Below are 21,256 nucleotides of genomic sequence, written 5' to 3' on the forward strand. Positions count from 1 at the left end.
AATGCTGCTCTCAGCACTGGGCACTCCTGCGGAGAGTGGAGAGCTTGGCAGCTTGGAAGTTTCATGGAGAAGAAGGGGGAGATAAGCATTTGATTAGAGCTGGCATCACCTTGGCTTGTGTTCGTCATTATGACACCTGGGTGTGAAAGCGTGCACACCCAAAGCCAGCACACATAAGGGCCAGCAAATGAGCCGGGGATGCGCCCATGAGTGTGCGCCTGAATGCGTGAGAGCACACAATTCTGTGAGTGTACAGATGGGAGGGAGAGTAGGACACAGGCAGATTTAGGGGCCAAATTAAACCTTGGCAGAGACACCCATTTCCACTAGGGATTTGCAAGGCTGGCCCAAGGCCAGGGGAGCAGATCTTTGCTGTTGCTACCAACCATGTTCAAACTCCCGTGCCAAGTGCAATTCTTATAGACCGAGACAGCATAGCCATCTGAACGCTGCATCTTCTGGCTCAAAGCTAACAATAGTAGTGTAGGTCCAGGTGGAAGGAACAAAAAGAGGAATAGCCTGGAAGTGCTGTACTTCAGCTGACTTCTGTATGGGGTTTCAGTGCGGTATAGGTACCTGGAGGAACCACTCTGAGCTGGTGCTGGAAGTATCTGAGGCTGTCCCCTGCCTCTATGCATGGGCCTCTTGTCCTCCCAGTTTAAAATTCAGACTGAAGCATTAAAACCTCCAATGACAAAAATAAAAAATTCTAAAGAAAGGTCTCCGACCATTAAGAAATCACCTACTTTTTGGGCAATTTGACCTTCTTGAGCTCCTCCTCAGCAGCTGGGTTAACATGAGCAATGTGGCAGCCCAGGGCCAGGAGGGTTCTGTAACAGAGAGAGAGGACAAGGATCATCTGTAGGTGAAGGACAGCAAAAACCTGACCCTGTGTCTGAAGTGATAAAACCCGACAATATTCCTTCATTTACAACAGAGCTTGCCAAATGTTTTTCTGTCAAGGTTGAGATAGGAAATGTTTGAGGCTTTGCAGTCCTTTTGTCTCTGTTAAAAAAACTCAGCTCTGACACTGCAGAGCAAAAACTGCCATAGACAACAGATAAATTGATGAGCTTGGCTTTGCTACAATAAAGCGGTTTTACCAAAAAACTGAGTTAAGTTGTTCAATTTTAATATGACCTACAACATAGGTGGCTAGTTGGATTGGTCTGTGGGCCTTAATTTGCCAACTCTTTGGTTTTTTGGCTGCACCTATGCCATGCAGAAGTTTCTGGGCTAGGGACTGAACCCACGCTACAGCAGTGACAAAGCCAGATTTTTCTTTTTTCTTTTTTTTTTTTTTTAGTCTTTTTAGGGCCAAACCTGTGGCACATAGAGATTCCCAGGCTAGGGGTCCAACCGGAGCTGCAGCTGCTGGCCTATGCCACAGCCACAGCCACTTGGGATTCGAGCCGAGTCTGACCCACACCATAGCTCACGGCAATGCCAGATCCTTAACACACTGAGCAAGGCCAGGGATAGAACCCGTGTCCTCATGGATACTAGTCAGGTTTGTTAACTGCTGAGCCACAACGGGAACTCCCAAAGCCAGATTCTTAACCTGCTGGGCCGCTGCAGAACTCCTGTTAACCCTTTATTTAGATGGTACCAAGCATAAAAATGCAACCAAAAAAGTTTGTGAATAGCCCCTCTGGGAGACATTTTCTAGTTTACAAATTTGCATTTCTCTCCAGAGAACAGATAGGATCCTAACAGCAAAGCCAGAGGCCAGCAAGTATTTCCTGCATGCTCTCTGTACAAAGTGCCCTGAGCTGTGCTGGACACCAGGAGGTACCAAGCCTGCTGCCTCAAGAAGTGTTGATGTGACTGAAGACATCACATACGGGAGCCTATAAGACAAGGCTCTGTGACAGAGCATCAGTGCACCAGCAAAACCGCAGTGTTAAAACGTTCTGCACCAATAGCCAGAGAACAGAGAAATACAACGCAGACAACACCAGTAACAAGCACAAAGGTAATTCGAGAAGGGAGGTATAAGCCTGGGCTAAAAAAATGAAGATTTGAATCAAGGTTTAAACCATGGGTAAGATCAGGGAGATGGAAACATTATTTTTAAATTGAATTAAACCATGTTTTTCTACTGGTTTTTAGAAATGCCTCATCTTTTTTCTTTTTCTAAAAAATATTTATCATCTCATTTGTTTAACCATGACAACAATTAGATAGAGACAAGGACTCTCACTATCCTCATTTCATAGATGAGAAAATGGAGACTTAGCGAGGTTAAGTTGTTCAGTTTTAATATGACCTGCAACACATCACATTTTTCTTTCTTTTCCTTTCTATGGCTGGACCTGTGGCATATGGAAGTTCCGGGGCTAGGGGTAGAATAAGAGCTGCAGCTGGGTGGGGCCTACACCACAGCCCATAGCAACACCCCATCCAAGCTATGTCTGTGGTCTGTGCCACGGCCTGTGGCAACACCAGATCCTTAACCAATTGAGCGAGGCCCGGGATCAAATCTACATCCTCATAAAGACAATGTTGGGTCCTTAACCTGCTGAGCTATGATGAGAACTCCTGTATCTTTTTTTTTCTTTTCTTTCTTTTTTTTTTTTTTTTTAAGGCTGCAACTGTGGTATATGGAGGCTCCCAGGCTAGGTGTCAAATTTGGAGCTGCAGCGGTGGCCTACGCCACAGCCACAGCAACGTGGGATCCAAGGCATATCTGTGACCTACACCACAGCTCATGGCAATGCCAGATCCTTAACCCACTAATCGAGGCCAGGGATCGAACCCACATCCTCATGGATATTAGTCAGGTTTGTTACCACTGAGCCACGATGGGAACTCCTGTATCTTCTTTTTTTGATGAAACATGAACTAAAAGAGGCACTTGGTCCCTTGATTCTAAGTTTCTCCTCTTTTTCTTTTTCTCCCTATGCTTTTCCTCTCCCAGGCAAACAGCAAATGGTTTCTTGAGAATGATATGTCCTAAATAACAACAGCGGATATATTATTCACTATGCTAAATCCATTTGTGGCATGAGTAATTCTCATCCTCACTAATTTATCAGAACGCATCATGTTTTTGAGGCAAGAGAATCAAGTCTAGTTTAGTCACAAGGCGTTAAATCATCCACTCACTGTTGAGTCCAAATTCAATTTAATTAAGCACTCACTTTAAGGTTTCGGTTGACATCTGTAGGTTATAATTCTTCTCAGTTTCAGGCAGCTTTGAAAACTCGACAAGGCAGGGGTGTTGTCTTTTATTGTCATCCCGTATCTAGGTGACAACATAAGAGAGAACATAATTTAAGTTTTGACAACCGGCACTGCCTTGGAAAACAGAAAAGGACACACTTTGAAACACGGCCCAGGCCATTCATATCAGGCAAGACAAAGACAGCTATTTGCTGATAGGCAAATAGACCATCTTCTCTCTAGTAAATAATACATGCGGTCCCCAGGCTGCCAGTGGCTTGTGTTCTATGGATTGCTTCAAATGTCTGCATTCGGAACATGCTTTCCCAGAGATGCAATTTCATGTGTGGTAGCCATGCTCCTGCCTGTCCAAACTTCATGGAACCATAGTGCCACTGCAGGGTAGCATTCTGCAGAACATAAAGGACTACAGAATTGGGGCCAGCAATGTCTGACAGAAACACAAAAGCAGCTGCCAAGGTGAACCACATTTGTAATTTCAAATTTCCTAGTAGCCACACGAGAAAAGCAAAAAGAAACAGGTGAACTTGAGCTTAATAAGGTAAGTTACTTACCCCCATGTACCCCACATCTTACTTTTTTTTTTTTTCGTCTTTTTGCCATTTCTTGGGCCGCTCCTGTGGCATATGGAGGTTCCCAAGCTAGGAGTCTAATCGGAGCTGTAGCTGCCAGCCTACGCCAGAGCCACAGCAACTCGGGATCCGAGCCACGTCTGCAACCCACACCACAGCTCACGGCATTGCCGGATCGTTAACCCACTGAGCAAGGGCAGGGATCGAACCTGCAGCCTCATGGTTCCTAGTCAGATTTGTTAACCACTGTGCCATGACGGGAACTCCACATCTTACCATTTTAATAAGTAATTAACAGCAGGAATTATTTTTGAGCTATTTTATATCAGTTTTTCAATGCAAGTCTTGAAACCCAGCATGCATTTTACACTAAGAGCACATCTCAATTCAGACTAGTCACACTTCAAGTGTTCAGTAGCCACATACTACCCATGTCCATTGTTTTGGACAGTGCAGATCCAGGTATTAACTAACTCATGCTTTCATTCAGCAAACATTGCTGAATGTCTCCTATGGGGAAGGCAGAGAGCTAGACATTAGGAGTTCAATGGTGAGCCAGGATAGCCCCAGTGCCATGAAGGAGAAAGTCTGATGGGGTAGTGATAAAATCATCATCGAAATAAACATAGGATTGCAACTGTGATTCATTCTCAAAGGAGAGGTGTATGGTATTTGAAAAGCACACAGCAGAGAGGTGGTCATATACAAGGAGGATCTTTGTGGGAGCTCTTTGAATATATAAGTGCTCGAGTTCAAAGACCTTTACAGTAACTAAGAGTGTCAGGGTCAGAGGAAGCTTCAGAATCATGGGTCCTTCTGTCTTCAGACATGATCTTACACAAATCACAGAACAAAGTCAATTTACATCCTCTTTGAAAAATGTTTTCTAGTGAAAGAGATTCCTTAACCTTCTCGGAGTGTCCATTCATCTTTGTGCTACATCTGAAAACCACATTAAACAAATCCTGATCCACAATAATGAATCAGCCTCTTTTCACTCCCCAGGCAGAGAGGATGGCTTTTTTGGAAGGGAAGGGGAGGTGTGAGGGCTCTGAGGGATGACTGCACACGATATTCCCTAAAGAAAAAGCCCAGCGTTTGGGAGTAAGAAGGAGATGGACTTCTGGGTCTGTCTGTGCAGAGCTGGACTCCCCAGTTCTCCTGACTGCAGCTGGACAAACCCCAAGGCAAGGATGCTGGATGCAGTGCTAGCTGGATGAGGGTCAGGAAGAAGCAGCGGGTTTGGGCACCATGAGGTTTCCATGTCATTTGAGTCTCTGAAGAACCCTTGCAGGTAATGAGGCAATCCAACCCTCCAGCCCACCCAGCCACTCAAACATATACCTTGCCAAAAGTCCAGCCAAGCTCTATTTTATTCATTCCCCAAAGCTCATGGATGTTTTCAGCCAGCCTGTCTCGGATCTTCTCTAGGTGAGGTGGCAAAACCACCTAAAAGGAAAAGGAACAAGTGAAAAGTTGGAACTGCAAGAATCACCTGTACTGAAATCTGTCATAAAGTCTAGATGGATCAGTTGCTCAGTTAAATTACTACACGTCATCCAGAAGGGGCTGCTTCTAGAAATTCTTTCCTTTCTTGGATCCCTCTGGACCTTATCTCCCTTCGTCTATGCTTCCTCCTTGGGGGTTCTCTTCCACCTGTAGATGGTCCCTCCCTGCCACCCACCAACCAGCCTCCAGCCATGGTCTCTCCTGAAGTTCAGACCCACTGTCCCAACTGCCTGCAGGATTCTCCCACCAAAATGAACTCAGTATGTTATTCAAAGCTGAATTCATAATTTTTCCTTCAAAACTTTTTTCTTATTTTCTCTTTTTGTTGAATAGCCCTGCCATTGTCCCAAGCTTGGAAGTCAACTCAGGGTTTTCCTTCTTGGTATTACACCCCTTGCCCTCCATCTTGGTGCAATCACACCTAATCAGTCACAAAACCCAACGTGTTGATGTTCTAAGCATCTTTCTGAATGTTTCCCTCCTCTACATTACTCAACCTTGTTATTTTCTACCTGGACCATTACAAGAGCTTCATAGTTGGTCTCCTCAACTCCCCACCAATCTCTTCTTCATACTGTGGCCAGAGTGATGAGCTCACAATAACACAAGCCCATCAAAACACGCTCCTCCTGAGTGTCCCTCTGACACTCGTAAGACACAGACCAGATGTATTCACCGAGCATATAGAGCCAGACTTCAGGCTTCTTATATTGATCCTCCTAAACACATCCTTTCCACCTCCTGATATTCACCTGAAAGACCACACTGTCTCACAGTGCTGTGCCCTTACATATGCCACCTTTATTCTCATTAGTAGTCCTCATGATATGCATAATAGTTATACCACCCTTTTCTCTATGCCACATGGAAGTGATGACATCTCTCCTTGACCAAGTTCTAGGTGCATGCCTCTGAGCCATTTTTGACTAGACTTGATCCCTAGGCCTTGTCCTCAAGACCCCAGTTTTAGCAAGAATCTCGCTCTATCAGTTTAGTGACCATCCAACAGCCTTGATATCTGATCACCCTCCATGTCTGATCAAATTTCTTCATCCTCGTTCCTCCCACAGGTGATATCAGATCACTCTGACCTGCTTTCAGTAAGAATCTCCTTAGGTCACTTGAGCAAGAATCTACCCCAACCCCTGATGTTCCTCAGAGTGATTTTCCATCACTGACATGCCCACCCAACCCTAAACTTGCTCTTGCTTGTAAATCCCCACTTGTTTGTGTTGTATTTGGAAAGGACCCCAGATCTCTCCTGGAGTTCCCTTTCCTTCTAAGTAAAATCTATTTTTTACCCCTTTAACTGCTGTTTGGCTCTGATTTTAATACAAACACCCACAGCATTTATCATTCTCGATTTAGCTCAAATGTCTCACTACCTTTGGGAGGTCTTCCCTAGGTACCTTCAGGGAGAGTTTCTGTTTTCCTGCTATGTTGCTCATCTCTCCCCACAGAGGTCATAAATTGTTTCCCTTTTCCCCCCTCTTATTTTCTTTAATTTACTATTACTACATTAATAACAAAAAAGTTATTACTACTTTCATTTATTGAGAGCTCCTAAGAAATGAGAGATTTCATATGAAAATCCAGATTTCTAATTTCTCTTGACCAGTTGGAAGGTTACTAACGCTGGCCACACATTTTTGCCTGGTCATAATCAGTTGAGACTAAGAAACAGCCACCTGCTTTTAGGGGGCCAGCACACTGGTCCTGTTTCCCTTCCGTATCATTCCTTGGTTCCTACAATCCTTGCTCTATTATAATGATTATTAGTGTTTCCATTATTTATAACAATCACAATGATCATTATTATTATTTTTGCTTTTTAGGGCTGCACCTGCAGCACATGGAAGTTCCCAGGCTAGGGGTCAACTTGGAGCTGTAGCCCCTGAGCTACACCATAGCTCATGGCAATGCCGGATCCCCGACCCACTGAGTGAGGCCAGGGATTGAACCTGCATCCTCATGGATACTATCAGTTTTGTTTCTGCTGTGCCACAATGGGAACTCCTAAAAATTGCAATTATTTTGAAGGGGAGAAGCTCGTGGAGAAAAATTTTTTCTTTGTAGAAAAATCATCAAGTGATACACAAGAAGACCATAGAGAAAAGTAGCAATGAAATATTTAAACTATGGGTCCTACTTACCTTTCAACTCAAGATATTCTTTTAAAAACCAACTTATTATTGAAAAGTGGCATAACGTTTTGATAAGAAGCAAGATGGGGAAAATCACTTGCAAACAAATGATAACTGTATTGGGGTTTTACTGGTTAACTATGATAATCTGTTTAGACTAAATGCTCCTTTGTGGATCACAGCCTGAAAGGGATTTTCATGAAGAACCACATGCTTTGGCAAAGGGGGGAGCGGCGTGTGGAATGAAGCCTCCACAAATAGTCCTACAACATAATTTCAGTGATCTCAAGAGGTGAGATAGAGTAACACTGGCGTGACAATTGCCTCCTGGTTATCTGGGGCCCCCAGGGAAGGTCTGCTTGGGAGCTGGGCTCTTTCCTCCCAACTCTCAGTGAGGGCCTGGGGATGCTTCAAGCACTAGGTACTGTTAACGCCAAAGGGATAGGGCTCTCGTTAGCCATACTTCATCTGCAATCTGTTTAATGTGCCCCAGTAGGATGGAGTTGACTGTGTATCATATATTTAACTTTGTTTGCAACAATTTCACAGCATGATAGATTCTAAAAAATTACAAGGTCTCATTCAAAATAACAAACTGTACCTTTCCAATGAGAACGTCCTTATTTGATTCCCAGCAACATTTCCCTCTCTCTAAGGTCTGTACAAATTCAGCTTTGGATCCAGACATCAAAATTCTTCTGGCTTGTCGATTTACCTCCAATCTTTGACTTCTAAATCTTTGATGTTGCATGTTTAGAAACTCTTCTCATGCTTCAGTCGTCCTTCTTCTTCTCCTGCATCAAAACCTCCCCTCCTTGAGGCTTGCTTCCTCCAGGAAGCCCTGTCTGAGTGACTGTTACTTCTCTGACTACTTGGTAAGGAGGGCAGCACTGAGAAGTAGGAATCATGTCCATGAGCACCTCCTCTCCCTGTCTGGGCACAGGTTGCCTTGTGTCCACGAAACACCTCATACAGTTTTGTGGGCCCTCAAACCCTTGTTCTCTCTGACATCTAGAATAGTGATGTGACTAGCACTGGCGTGGTGGAGGCACTGAAAGCTGTTGTAGGCCCCTTGTCATAGCCATGTGAATGTCTCTCTCAAAACAGAGACCCCGGAAAGGGAAAGAAAATGTCCATTTATCGCCAGGGTCAAAGACCTCCATGCTTGTCACTGTCTCTTGCAGGCTTGCCTCCCACTCTTCTCTGAATGGTCCTCTTCCACCAAGGGTCCAGCCACAGGAAAATAGTCATTGCCATCCCTACTTTATGTCTCTATTTCCAAGCCCTTATTTAATCTCATTCCTGTTCCTTCGCCCCTGGATACCCCTCATTTACGTTTATTAAAGGTCCTGACCGATTCTATCCTCTCTATACAGACTTTTAGAAAAAAATTCTAGCTGAAAGGATGTCTCAAGCATGTACTTGTGCATATTGTTTATTCTGCATGTTAACCCAGCCTTTAAAAACACAATGTATTTATTTCTTCAACCTGATTGTGAATTCCCAGAGAATACTGAGGCACTTCCGCCTATGCCCCCCAGAGCAAGTACAGTGTCTTGCATGAAGCAAGTACCCAACTTGTTTGTGGGTTGCAAAACCCTTAAAGAGCTCAATCTTTGCATATGGTAGAACTGTGTAATGTTGTTCATGTTACACAACAATGCTGTAGAACATATGATAGGAATGGTTCAAAGACAACACAGAGAGAAGGAAGATTTTGGCCTATTACATCATCTCTGTGGGCTGCCTCCAGTGGGCGGCTTGAACGTACCTGACTGGTGTCTATGGGGCACGGGATGAAAGAAGCTTGGGAGAGGAACTGTGTGGTACCCAACAGATCTCGAATGCCTTCAGCATCACGTTTATACTCTTTGACAGGCTCCAGTCTCATCTTTTCTTTTGGAAGTAAGGCTTCATAGCAAGGAGCATAGCCAGAAGGAGGCAGGAACTTAAATTCTCCATGACGTCCACCCATCAGGAAACGTACTCTGTGTGATTTGGAGAGATCAGGAAGGGAGGGGTTAAAAAAACATATACCCCAGCCCAAATAAATGAAAGTTAAAGATCAGCTCCCTCCCACCCAAATTATTCTGTTGGGATGCGAACAATTTCAGATTCATCACAGAGAACACCCTAAAGTATGCAACAAACAGTGGAGAGAGGTGAGTGTCAATTCATGACCCCTATGGCCCTCAGTTGACCATGGCGGCTAAGTTCTTAAAAATTAACTTATACATTAAAACCATTGGATTTTAAAAATCAAGTCCATTCTTATTCTAGTGGGGGGATCATTATTATAGCTATTAATACTAGAGTTTGAAAAGAGTAACAATGATAATGATAATGACATTATTCTCTGAAAAGAATTCAAATTACAGCATGAGAACTTCGAGTCTTTTTATTTGAGAGACTACTCTCACAACAATGAAAGAAAACATGATACAAATAGTTGGGGAAAATAAGAAGTTCTTATTTCAAGGCACAGGCAAAGGATGGAGCAACATGAGAGTATTAAACAGAAATGGTGTTTGTGCTAGGAGACATTAATAGAAATAATATACTACTCAGCCATAAAAAGAATGAAATATGCCATTTTCAGCAAGATGGATGCAACTAGGGATTCTCATATGAGAATAGAGTATGAGAATAGAGATTCTCTTCTCTTCATAAATGAAGTACTTCAGAAAGACAAATAACATTTGATATCACTTATATGTGGCATCGAAAACATGGCACAAATGAATCTTTTTTTTTTTGTCTTTTTTGCTATTTCTTGGGCCGCTGCCATGGCATATGGAGGTTCTCAGGCTAGGGGTCCAATCGGAGCTGTAGCTGCCAGCCTACGCCAGAGCCACAGCAACTCGGGATCTGAGCCGCGTCTGCAACCTACACCACAGCTCATGGCAACGCCGGATCCTTAACCCACTGAGCAAGGGCAGGGACCGAACCCGCAACCTCATGGTTCCTAGTTGGATTCGTTAACCACTGCGCCACAACAGGAACTTTTTTTTTTTTTTTTGAATGAATCTATCCACAAAACAGATTCACAGACATAAAGAACAGATTTGTGGTTGACAAAGGATAAGCAATGAGGCCCTACGCTTTAGCACAGGGAACTACATCCAATCTCTTGGGAATGGCCATGATGGAAGATGATGCAAGAAAAGGAATGTATTATATATGTAGGACTGGTTTACTTTGCTGTACAGCAGAAATTGGCGCACCATTGTAAATTTACTTTAGTAAAAACATTTTTTTAAAAAATGAAATACTATAGTGCAGAAATTGCAGTTCGCTAAGGAAGCCATATGAGGGTGACTGTGAAGAAGCATCATCAAGTGGTTACAGCTGCATGGGGTGTGGGGGGTCAAAGGGTGCCTACTGGGGGTTACCACCACCTTGCTGGCATCCAGCATGACATCCTGACTCTAGTAGTGACCATAGGGACCTCTCAAGGAAGAGGGTAGGACATTCGCGGGCCCGCAGTCATGGCAGACACTAATTATCACCACACTGAAGCCTTGCAATATTTTAATTCAGCATTCTGGCTGAATGCCAGCCCATACGTATGGTTAGGTTAGGGTTAGGTTCAGAGCCCAAAGTTCCTCTGCAAGAAGAGAGTGAAAGCGAACTATTTCAACATGACACTTTGTAAGTTCTTAGGACTGTGACTAGAAAGATAGGTTTTGCAAATCAACTGCAACCACATTAAACTGAGAAAATATAACTGCAGTTTTAAGTAGTTAAGGCATGGCAAGAAATTCAGCCCTGCAGGTCAACAATAATTTCACACAGGGAAAACACATCCACATACATAATGGCTATACCCATTTACTCCCTCCCTCCTTCCCTCTGCTTAACAACTATTTACTGAGTTCATACGACTTGCACAGTTCTCTGCACTGGGGATTCAGCAAAGAACAAAGAATGCCTGGTGTCACAGCGCAGGTATCCAACTAGACAAACAGACATAATTACTAAATGGGAGACATCTGATGAGGGACTAAAGAGGGTGATGTGAAACAGCTCGGGGAAGGAGGAGGGTCCTAAACAGGAGTCAAGGAAGCCTTGGCTGAGGAGGGAGACACTTCTGTTAACCATGAGGGAGAGGAGGAGCCAATGAATTCAAAATCTGGAGGAAGAACATGGGCAAAGGCCCTGAGGTAGGGAAGCGCTTGGGTGGAGGACAGTGTGGGTGAGGACATGGAGAGCCCAGGGGGCCAGAGATGAGGTGGGAGGGGGCATGGCTGGATTACTTGGGGTTTTCTTCCAAGTGTGGCACTGCAGAGGGGTTTTAAAAAGAAGAAATACAAGATTCTTCTAGCTGCCCTATGTAGACAGGTCTAGGGACCAATTAGGAGGCACTTGGAAACAGCTGACACCACCCCACTCCCAGTGGGACATGAGGGTGGGTTAGACCAAGGTGATGAAGGACAAGCTGGAAAGAAGCAGTTAGATCCTGATTTGTTTTGGAATTAGGATTGTTAGGAGTGGGTGATGGAGTGGACCTGTATGTGTGGAGGGTGGTTAGGTGTGTGTGGGAAAGGTCGTGATTTAGCAAAGCTCTTACAAAAAACACCCTCCACCAGGTCTCACTTCCTCTAACTGGAATATCCTGGTGGGGCAGCCTTGCAAGAGGGTCTCAGTATTGGCTAAGTAGTTATGATTGTGGAAACAGCCTCATGATTAAACTGGAAAATAAAAATCTGAGTAAAAGACATTAAGGGTCCCCCCCGTCCCCAATAAAAACAAATTCTTTATCCAAATAGCATTTTATAAAATGCTGTTTTAAAATTAATTATAGAAATCATAGGAAGCCTCCCACTTTCCCATTTTAAAGTACTAAACAACGATATAGATTTAGAATCACAATTGCCCCTTGTGAATGTGCCTACATTAAAAGTTATATAATAGGGCACGATCTATGTGTATTAGGAATATGAACAATGACATTAGAACAAAATTGAGTCATTAGCCTGCAATGTTACTAATTTAGAGAACCTTCAGGAAATAATGACTAAGCCTTAAGATTTGCGGAGAACTTTCCAAAATTCAATTTCAACATAACAGATTGTGTTACTGATGTGTTAAAAGTATGGGGTAAAACTGAATCATTTTGAGCAAAGAATCAATGTGGGAAGGTTTCTGCCTCTCCTCATTGTGTATCCTTCCTGTAAAGAGCTGAATGCCCAGAAGCTTGTCCAGCAAGGGTATGTATTCTTTGTTACTCACTAGAATACAGATTCCAATCCAAGTAAATGATCTCCTGGAAGGACTTCTAGATGGACTTAATTATTCATAAACTCTCCTGCCAGTTCTGTTTACTTTTAACATTTCTCTTATGTTTTAAAATCTGCTGTTGTCTTCTGGAGAGATAACAAGAAAGGGGGAAATCCATGTAGCACTTAAGGAGAACAAGGCTGCCTTCATATTCAGTTATTAAAAGGAGAAGGATAATTTGCTTATAAATCTTAACCTGCTCTCCTCATATGGCCGCAAAGGCTATACAATGAAAAATTAACATAGCCAGAAATCAGTGTTTACTGCTTACTGAAGCATTCTGTCTTCCAATGCCATTATGCTGTGCATCAGTGGATACAAGGAACCGTCCTGAGTAGCTTCCCAGCCCCGCCAGACAGGAGCCTTGCTCCCCAGCAGGCGGGGCTGGTAAGGAGCTGGGCAGGCATAGGGCCATCTGTCACTCCTTCCCCTGCTGCCCAGTCTGTGGGAAGGGCTCCAACAGACCACCACCAATATGGGTGGTTCCCGCAAACTCCCGCTGAAGACAACCCACAAGGTCAAAGGAAATATCTAGGGATAAAATACAGGTTTAAAGGGAACAATCGCAAGAAAGAAAGAATAGGGAGTTCCCATTGTGACTCAGTGGAAATGAACTTGACTAGTATCCCTGAGGATGAAGGTTCGATCCCTGGCCCCATTCAGTGGGTTAAGGATCTGGTGTTGCCTCAAGCTGCAGCAAAGGTCGCAGATGCAGCTCAGATCTGGCGTTGCTTCAAGCTGCAGCATAGGTCATGGATGCAGCTCAGATCTGGTGTTGCTGTTGCTGTGGCTGTGGCTGTGGCCAGCAGGTGCAGGTCCAGTTTAACCCCTAGTCTGGGAACTTCCATATGCTGCACCTGCAGCCCTAAGAAAGAAAGAGAGAAAGGAAAGAAAGAAAGTATCCAAAACCATTTTTTGGGAAATTGTCTTTTTTTTAATTTTTAATTTACTTTTATTTAAAACACTTTTTAAATTTTGATTTACTGTGTTGTGTCAATTTCTGCTATAGAGCAAAGTGGCCCAGTCATAAGCATATATACATTCTTTTTCTTAAACTATCTTCCATCATGGTCTAAGAGATTGGATATAGCTCCCTGTGCTCTACAGTAGGAACTCATTTGCATATCCACTCTAAATGTAATAGTTTGCATCTACTAACCCCAAACTCCTGGTCCATACCACTCTCTCCCTTCTCAGCAACCACAAGTCTGTTCTCCATGTATGTGAGTCTGCTGAAACCCACTTTCATTATGTGAGGCTATTAAAATGGGATCCCCTCTGCCTGAGTTTTAGCAGAAGTCCCAAAAGCAGAGGGTTCAGAGTATGCCCATATCTTCACATCCTGAAATGAAGTGCTGGACCAACTACAAGGATCTGTCCCCAAATTGTGAAAGCAGTGCGGCTTTAGCCTACCTGACACTTCACGCTGGTAGGAGAGGTAAAGAGTTCCATTGGAGAAAACCAACAGGGAGAAAGGGATGATTCTTTCCTAGTGGGAGTCACAGGAGGGCTTTAAGGAGCTATTCAGAAACTTGTGTGTGTCCCTTGGAATGGGTGGTGAGGGACAAGTTTGTCTCATGACAGAGCAGAGACAGAAAAGGGCCAGTTGCCAGCCATCAGAAAGGAATTCTTCCTGGAAAGGCTATGACTGAGCAGAGATCGGAAACCCAGGGGCTGGGGGGAGGTGAGAGGCCCATGGAGGAGGGACGGGGAAGGGGAGAGGGATAAGTGGAGGGAGGTTTGGAGTCAACCAGCAGGGAGCTGCCAGCACAGGTGGTAAAGCCTTGTCAAGAGAACTGAAGTCAGATGCTTCCAGCCGGGGGCTCTCCAAGAAAGCCACAGAGTGCCTCTGAAAAGAAAGATGCAGCAGTTGTGTAACTGCTGCAAAAGACCTGATGCCACAAGACAGCTGCGTCAACTCCACGGATCTGCCCACCACCCAGGCACCTTGGCTCTGGGGTGGAGCCTAGAGGGGCCTGAGACAGGAGCTGGCTGGCCACAGAGAAGCCTGACCTCAAAGTGCAGGGGGAGTGGGAAGGGCTCAAACATCAACTGGACACAAATCTGCAGTTTTTATACTATTCAAATAGATAGAACTTCTTTTTTTTTTTTTTTTTTTTTTTTTTTGTCTTTTTAGGGCCTGTGGCATATGGAAGTTCCGAGGCTAGGGGAAGTTGGAGCTGTAGCGGCCAGCCTGTGCCATAGCTGCAACAATGTGGAATCTGAGCCACATCTGCGACCTACACCACAGCTGACAGCAACACTGGATACTTCAGACAGTTAGCAAGGCCAGGGATCGAACCTGCATCCTCATGGAGCTAGTCTGGCTCATTACCACTGAGTCATGATGGGAAGTACTGGCAAGATGATGCCTGGTCTTAAAAGGAGTAATAAGGCTACGGGATCTGCCCAAGAACTTATTTAGGAGTCCAGAGCATGGACTTGAAGGGGTGGAAAGAAAAACAACAAAATTACATCTTTCTAGTCTACTTCTTCCAATAAATCTCTTACCTGGCACTTACTGTTTATCTTTTAAGTCCTTTGTCTCATTCGTCAATGAGAAATTTCCAATTAGAATGTAAACCTCTCTTCCCTGCCCCTTGGGCTTTGCTGAACCTCCTAGCATCACAAAAAATGTCAAATTGAAAAAAGATAATTTAAGAATGGAGTTCATTAAAATTAGTTCTTCTTCATCCTCAGATTTTTCTCTATATTAATGGATTTAAAAAATCGATTTCATTAATCAATTTAATCTCTTCCACTAAAGCACTTATATCATTTTCTGGGGTTCTTCCTCAACTCAGACATTCCATCAGCTCTCAAAGGCTTTTTCTTCCTGAAGTGATTACAGTAAGTGACTGTGTCCTTATATTTCTCTACTTCAGAGATGAGCAATAGCTTCAGTAATAGCCGCTTGGGAGTAGTGCAGTTTGGGGACGTGCAGAGGAATTTTTTATTTACGTGTCTGACTTTAAAAACAGAGGAAACTGTGTTGAAAAATCTCTGCTAGCATTTCCAATGTCATCTTTTAAGATTTGTGCTTTTTTTTTTTTTTGGCCTTTGTTTTTTTTTCTTTTCTTTCTTTTTTTTAGGGGCACACTAGTGGCATATGGAGGTTCCCAGGCTAGGGGTCCAACTGGGACCTGAGCCGTGTCTGTGACCTACACTACAGCTCATGGCAACACTGGATCCTTAATTCATTGAGTGAGGCCAGGGATCAAACCCATGTCCTCATGGATGCTAGTCAGGTTCGCTAACCACTGAGCCACAACGGGAACTCCCAGATTTGCATTTAGAGATGAAAATATGTACAGTAAATCCCCAAATTTGAAAGACTGACCCATGAGTGAAAAATAGAGTAAAGTCAAAGCAATCTTTACTATGCTTAAAAGGGATGACTAGGTTCCCTTATTCATAGCTTACTAGCAAACTATGAAGTCATTTCAGTCTTACTAGATGTCTCATTATTCTTATTGAATCCCTCCCAGGAGTTGGGATAGTGTTTCAAAGAAGAAAACGATACAGGCTGTGGTTGGGAAGAGAAAGAATTAGTAAGCATTTGCTGATCTGAATTCAACTCGCAAGTCATGATTCATAATTCTGTCTTCAGTCTGTATCGCTAAGACGGGAGAACAATTTGAGTTATGTACATTCCCACATTCATATTTCTTTCTGGCCAGTGTTTGATGAGAACCCAGGGCAATCCAGCTAGTGCTCATCATGTTCTCCGCTGAAGTATATTTATCTCAGCAATAATTTCCACAGCATTGACCACAGCGAGCTGGAAATAGCTAAGCTATTGGTTACGTGAATGTTAGCCAAGTCTGGTGGATACCAAGAGAAAACAAATAGCAACTGTAAAAATACCAACCACCTTTGGATACTGTTGTTTTATAAACTGGAAAAGGCTGGTAAAAGAGGTATATAAGGCGAATAAGTAGATCTATGGGGAACATACCCACAGCCACAAAATATATTCCACCATGGTGACAAACGCATTGGTTTTCTGCAAAACTAAAAGTAGCACCCCAATTTCACTAGACACTGCGGCTTTTGTGTAACGCCCCCATGTGGACATGTGCCTTTGGCAGAGTGACCCTATCTTTGAATAAGAGCTTCCTGGCATCAAAGTCATTCAACCTTTTGGGTGGGTTCCAAGGTACACATGCCTCATCCCAAACTCTGTCCCAGAACGAAGAGGGTTGTTATCCTGAGGACCTGCTGCACTAATAATACCACCCACAAACAAACCACGGTGAGCAGGAGACTAAGAAGGCATATTCATGACAGAACAGAGAGTGCATATTGATTTGTGATTGGGTTGCTCATGCTGCTTTTGCATTCACTGTGGGTAAATCTAATTGAAAAAGATTTTTGCTCTCTGATGACTGCTGGCAGGGACATCCTAATCAGGTGTTATTAACAACATGGTTTGTAATCATAAAAATAATCATGGGAGTGACAAATTCAAGACAATTAAAGAGGAGGAAATGGGGCTGTAAGAGAGAAATCAAATTTAGAGGCCACACAGAAGTTGAAGATAAATAGGAGAAAATTCTGAATGTTTCTATGATGGGAGAAGAATCCCTTTCCAGATAGGCATAACTTTGCACTTAGCCAGGAGAGACACTATTAAAAACTAGGCAAGAATTCTACTGTATCCGCTGAAGACAGTAATTTCTTTTCAATTTCATTATTAAATATATTTCCTTTCTTTTTTATTTTCTTTTCTTCCTCCCTCTTTCATTCCTTCTTTCTTTTCTTTCTTTCTTTTTAAATGGCTGCATCTGCAGCAAGTGGAGTTTCCTGGGCCAGAGACTGAATCTGAGCAGCAGCTGCAACCTAAGCCAGCTAGTTGTAGCAATATCAAATCCTTAGCCCACTGTACTGGGCTGGGGATCAAATCCATGCCTCTGCAGTGACTGAGTTGCTGCAGTTGGATTTTTAACCTACTGCACCATAGCAGGAACTCCATAAATGCATTTATTTTTCAACAAGATACTTTAATTACCTTGGAATTAATATCTTGCTTTCTCTTTCGAGCTTTTTGTACCACTGAGCTAAAGCAGTAGAGAGAGGAAGTGCTAAGTTTCAGCACCAAATCACATTTTACGAGTTGATGTAAGAGTAAGTACTCGTATGTTGATCCCATTTGCTCAAAAGTGAACATGGACCAACTGGCTGCTCTAACACAGGACCAGCATGCATCCTGAGCAAAGACATCATGTGACAGACTGGGTGTACTTCAGCAAAATGTATTTCCCAAGTAGGCAGGCAACTGGGATTCCATCTATCCTCAAACCACTCATGTTCTAAGAACCAAAATATCAGGTGATATCTTCCTGATAGAAAGGAGGCTTAAGAGGCATCAAGGCCCCTGACACTACTCTTTCGCTTACCACATAATCACTATAAGCAAGAAGTTCTTATGTCTAAGGTGTTAACTTTTCAACTTAACACATCAGTTAACTTGGATTCTTAAATTCTCTCAGCAGGTGTGCCTTATAAATGGGTTAGACATTTCATTTTTCTTATCTCGGAGTTTTGCTTCTCTTTTTTCCTGTGCACTGAGAAGGCTGCATGATCCTTTGACCTGGACATAAAATGCTAGAAACATCTTCTACATAATGAATACCTTTCATATTTCTTTTCCAGCCAGCTGCAATCTTTGCCAACAGAAAAAAAATCCCCAACAACAAAAAGGTACACACTCAAAAATCATATCTCAATGTTCATAGCAGAACTATTTACAATAGCTAAGACTTGGAAGCAGCTTAAATGTCCATCAACAGATGAATGAATAAAGAAGATGTAATATGTGTATACAATGGAATATTACTCAGCCATTAAAAGGAATGAAATAATGCCATTTGCAGCAACATGGATGGACCTGGAGATCATCATACGAAAAGAAGTAAGCCAAAGACAGATATCAATATGATAACACTTATATGTGGAATCTAAAATATGACACAAATGAACTTATCTTCAAAAAAGAAATAGACTCACAGACAGAGAAAACAAACTTATAGTTACCAAAGAGGGAAGGGGGGGGAGATAAATTAGGGGTTTGGGATTGGCAGAAACATACTACTATATGTAAAATAGACAACCAACAATGACCGCACAAGGAACTATATTCAATATCTTGTAATAATACATAATGGAAAAGAATCTGAAGAAGAACAGATTCATATATGTGTGTAACTGAATCACCGGGCTACACACTTAAAACTAACACAACCTTGTAAATCAACTATACTTAATTAAAAAATAAATTAGAAAGTCCTATCTCATGGCTCTGATAGAGGTGGATGAATGAGCTAATGATTAAAAATCATTATGTTACATGTGAGATTGGATATACTGTTCACTAAACACAGAATACACAGGAAAAAATCCATTAGCCAGTAGACTGGGAAAGACCTCATCCCCAAAGATTTGCCTTCTAGCTAAGCACTTCTGTCTGATGAAGTAATGTCCTTTTTTTGAACATCAGCAGGCCCCAGTGAGTAGGATGTCATCAAAACAAAGAAGGGAACAGCGGCGATGCTGGGTGACCAAAGCCATTAACTACCAAGTGTAATCCTGGGAACCCACTGCTCTGAGTGACCCCACTTCCCCAGAGAAGGCACTGAGTCAGCAGGTGGGTGATCTAAATGCTATGATACTGGATTTAGGTTTCTGCTCATCCTCTTTACTCCCAGGGAGTGGAGTGGGGAAGGTGTACAATGAGGCTTACACTAGCTTTCATCAGCACAGAGAAACACAGGTAAAGAACCCTCAACTCTTTAGAATATGGTCCCTGGGGCTGATGTTAAAGTCTCTGGCTTGAACCTGTGATGTGTACATTTGCAGTCCTACTAAGGTTTTACTAGAATGGTTCTTCATTTGTTACAAGGACCTCAAACAGTGAAAATGCCTAATTTCAATATATTGTATCCATCTACATGGGTATGTTCATAAATATGTCTGTATATGTGTGTAGGTATGTAGGTGTGCATATGCTGCTACTGTGTACCAGAGATTGTCAACATACATTATAGGCATACCTGGGAGATATTGTGGGTTTGGTTCTAGACCACCACAATAAAGTATCACACAAAAAAATGAGTCACATTAATTTTTGGTTTCCCATTGCATAAAAAGTTATGTTTACACTATACTGCAATCTGTTAAGTGCACAATAGCAGTCTGTCTTAAAAAATGTACATGTATTAATTTAAAAATAACACTGTGAGGAGTTTCCATCGTGGCTCAGCGTTAATGAACCAGACTAGTATCCATGAGGATGCAGGTTTGATCCCTGGCCCTGCTCAGTGGGTTAAGGATCTGGCATTGCCATGAGCTGTGGTATAGGTGGCAGACATGGCTCAGATCCCATGCTGCTGCGGCTGTGGTGCAGGCTTGGTAGTTGCAGCTCCGATTCAACCCCTAGCCTGGGAACCTCCATATGCCGCGGGAGCGGCCCAAGAAATAGCAAAAAGATGAGAAAAAAAAAAAAAAAACAAAAACAAAAACACAACATCTGCCAAGTGCAATAAAACAAGATACACACCTGTGCTGTATACTATGTATATCTGCATATCTGTGTCAAATTCAAGGGGTTAAATATCATATCCAAAGGATAGTCCTTTATTCCTAGTTTATTTAGTTGACACAAAATGAAAATATTATCCTTTAATAAAAAATATATAAATATGTCCTGATTTATCAACCTACATGAGGAGCTGAGCCTATCACAGCAGTGTCACTCTGGAAGTCCCATCATCACTTGGATACTAGAAGCTCTCAGATGAATTTTTTAAGGTCCCAGATCAAAGCATCTGCTCTATACAACTCTCTTCTTTTCGTGGCCCTTTCCAGTGGAAATCTGTATAATTCTCACTCTACTGACTCTAGTTTCCCACTCAATCATGATTTCTTTAATAAGCAGAAATCAAGAATGGCTAAGAAAATTTGGGGACAAAAGAGTTATAATGAGGTCTTGCATTACAAATGTTACAATGTATTGTCAGATTAAAATAATTCATGTAGCATCCAATGAGCACAAGGAAAGGGGCAGAGCAACAAACATGATAGTTAACAATAGTATGAAGAAATAGCATGCATAGTACAAGCCCAATTTAATATGAAATTATCGAGATGTATAAATAAAAAGGTAATGATTATCTCTAGGTGCTACGATTAATGGGCTCTTGGTATTTATTTATTTTTTTTTGACATGCATTACTTTTGTAAAAGGGTACAAGCAAACAAACCAAAAACAACAGGAAAAAAAAAATCCTAAGCGTAAAAAGGTAAATCACAAAAGGTAAGTCACGGAGTTCCTGTCGTGGCTCAATGGTTAATGAACCCGACTAGGATCCATGAGGATGTGGGTTCCATCCCTGGCCTCACTCAGTAGGTTAAGGATCTGGCACTGCCATGAGCTGTGGCATAGGTCGCAGACATGCCTCAGATCTGGCATCGCTGTGGCTGTGGTATACGCCAGCAGCTATAGCTCTGATTAGACTCCCAGCCTGGGGACCTCCATAAGCAGTGGGTGTAGCCCTATAGAGTTTT

At 42.7% G+C, this 21,256-nt stretch overlaps 1 protein-coding gene across 10 annotated transcripts in view; it reads right to left on the bottom strand.

Annotated features, from left to right (window-relative positions):
* Positions 1-21,256, bottom strand: part of RYR3 (ryanodine receptor 3) — a 568,796-nt gene that overhangs the window by 234,892 nt on the left and 312,648 nt on the right. For all 10 annotated transcript variants that reach the window (XR_014810912.1, XR_014810914.1, XR_014810913.1 and 7 more), the window contains exons 20-23: positions 9,183-9,399; positions 5,103-5,207; positions 3,144-3,247; positions 747-830 (exon numbers count right to left, since the gene is read on the bottom strand). Coding sequence is in view for 6 of the 10 variants with exons in the window: in XM_084969350.1 (XP_084825476.1) it covers positions 747-830; positions 3,144-3,247; positions 5,103-5,207; positions 9,183-9,399 (510 nt within the window). In the remaining 4 variants the exon portion in view is untranslated. The remainder of the gene's footprint in view (positions 1-746; positions 831-3,143; positions 3,248-5,102; positions 5,208-9,182; positions 9,400-21,256) is intronic.

The sequence above is a fragment of the Sus scrofa genome, chromosome 7 (assembly GCF_054392235.1).
Source record: "Sus scrofa isolate SSC_HxYL_T2T_F1_AM1 chromosome 7, Sscrofa_HxYL_maternal_Yorkshire_Landrace_v2.0, whole genome shotgun sequence".
Classification (NCBI taxonomy): domain Eukaryota; kingdom Metazoa; phylum Chordata; class Mammalia; order Artiodactyla; family Suidae; genus Sus; species Sus scrofa.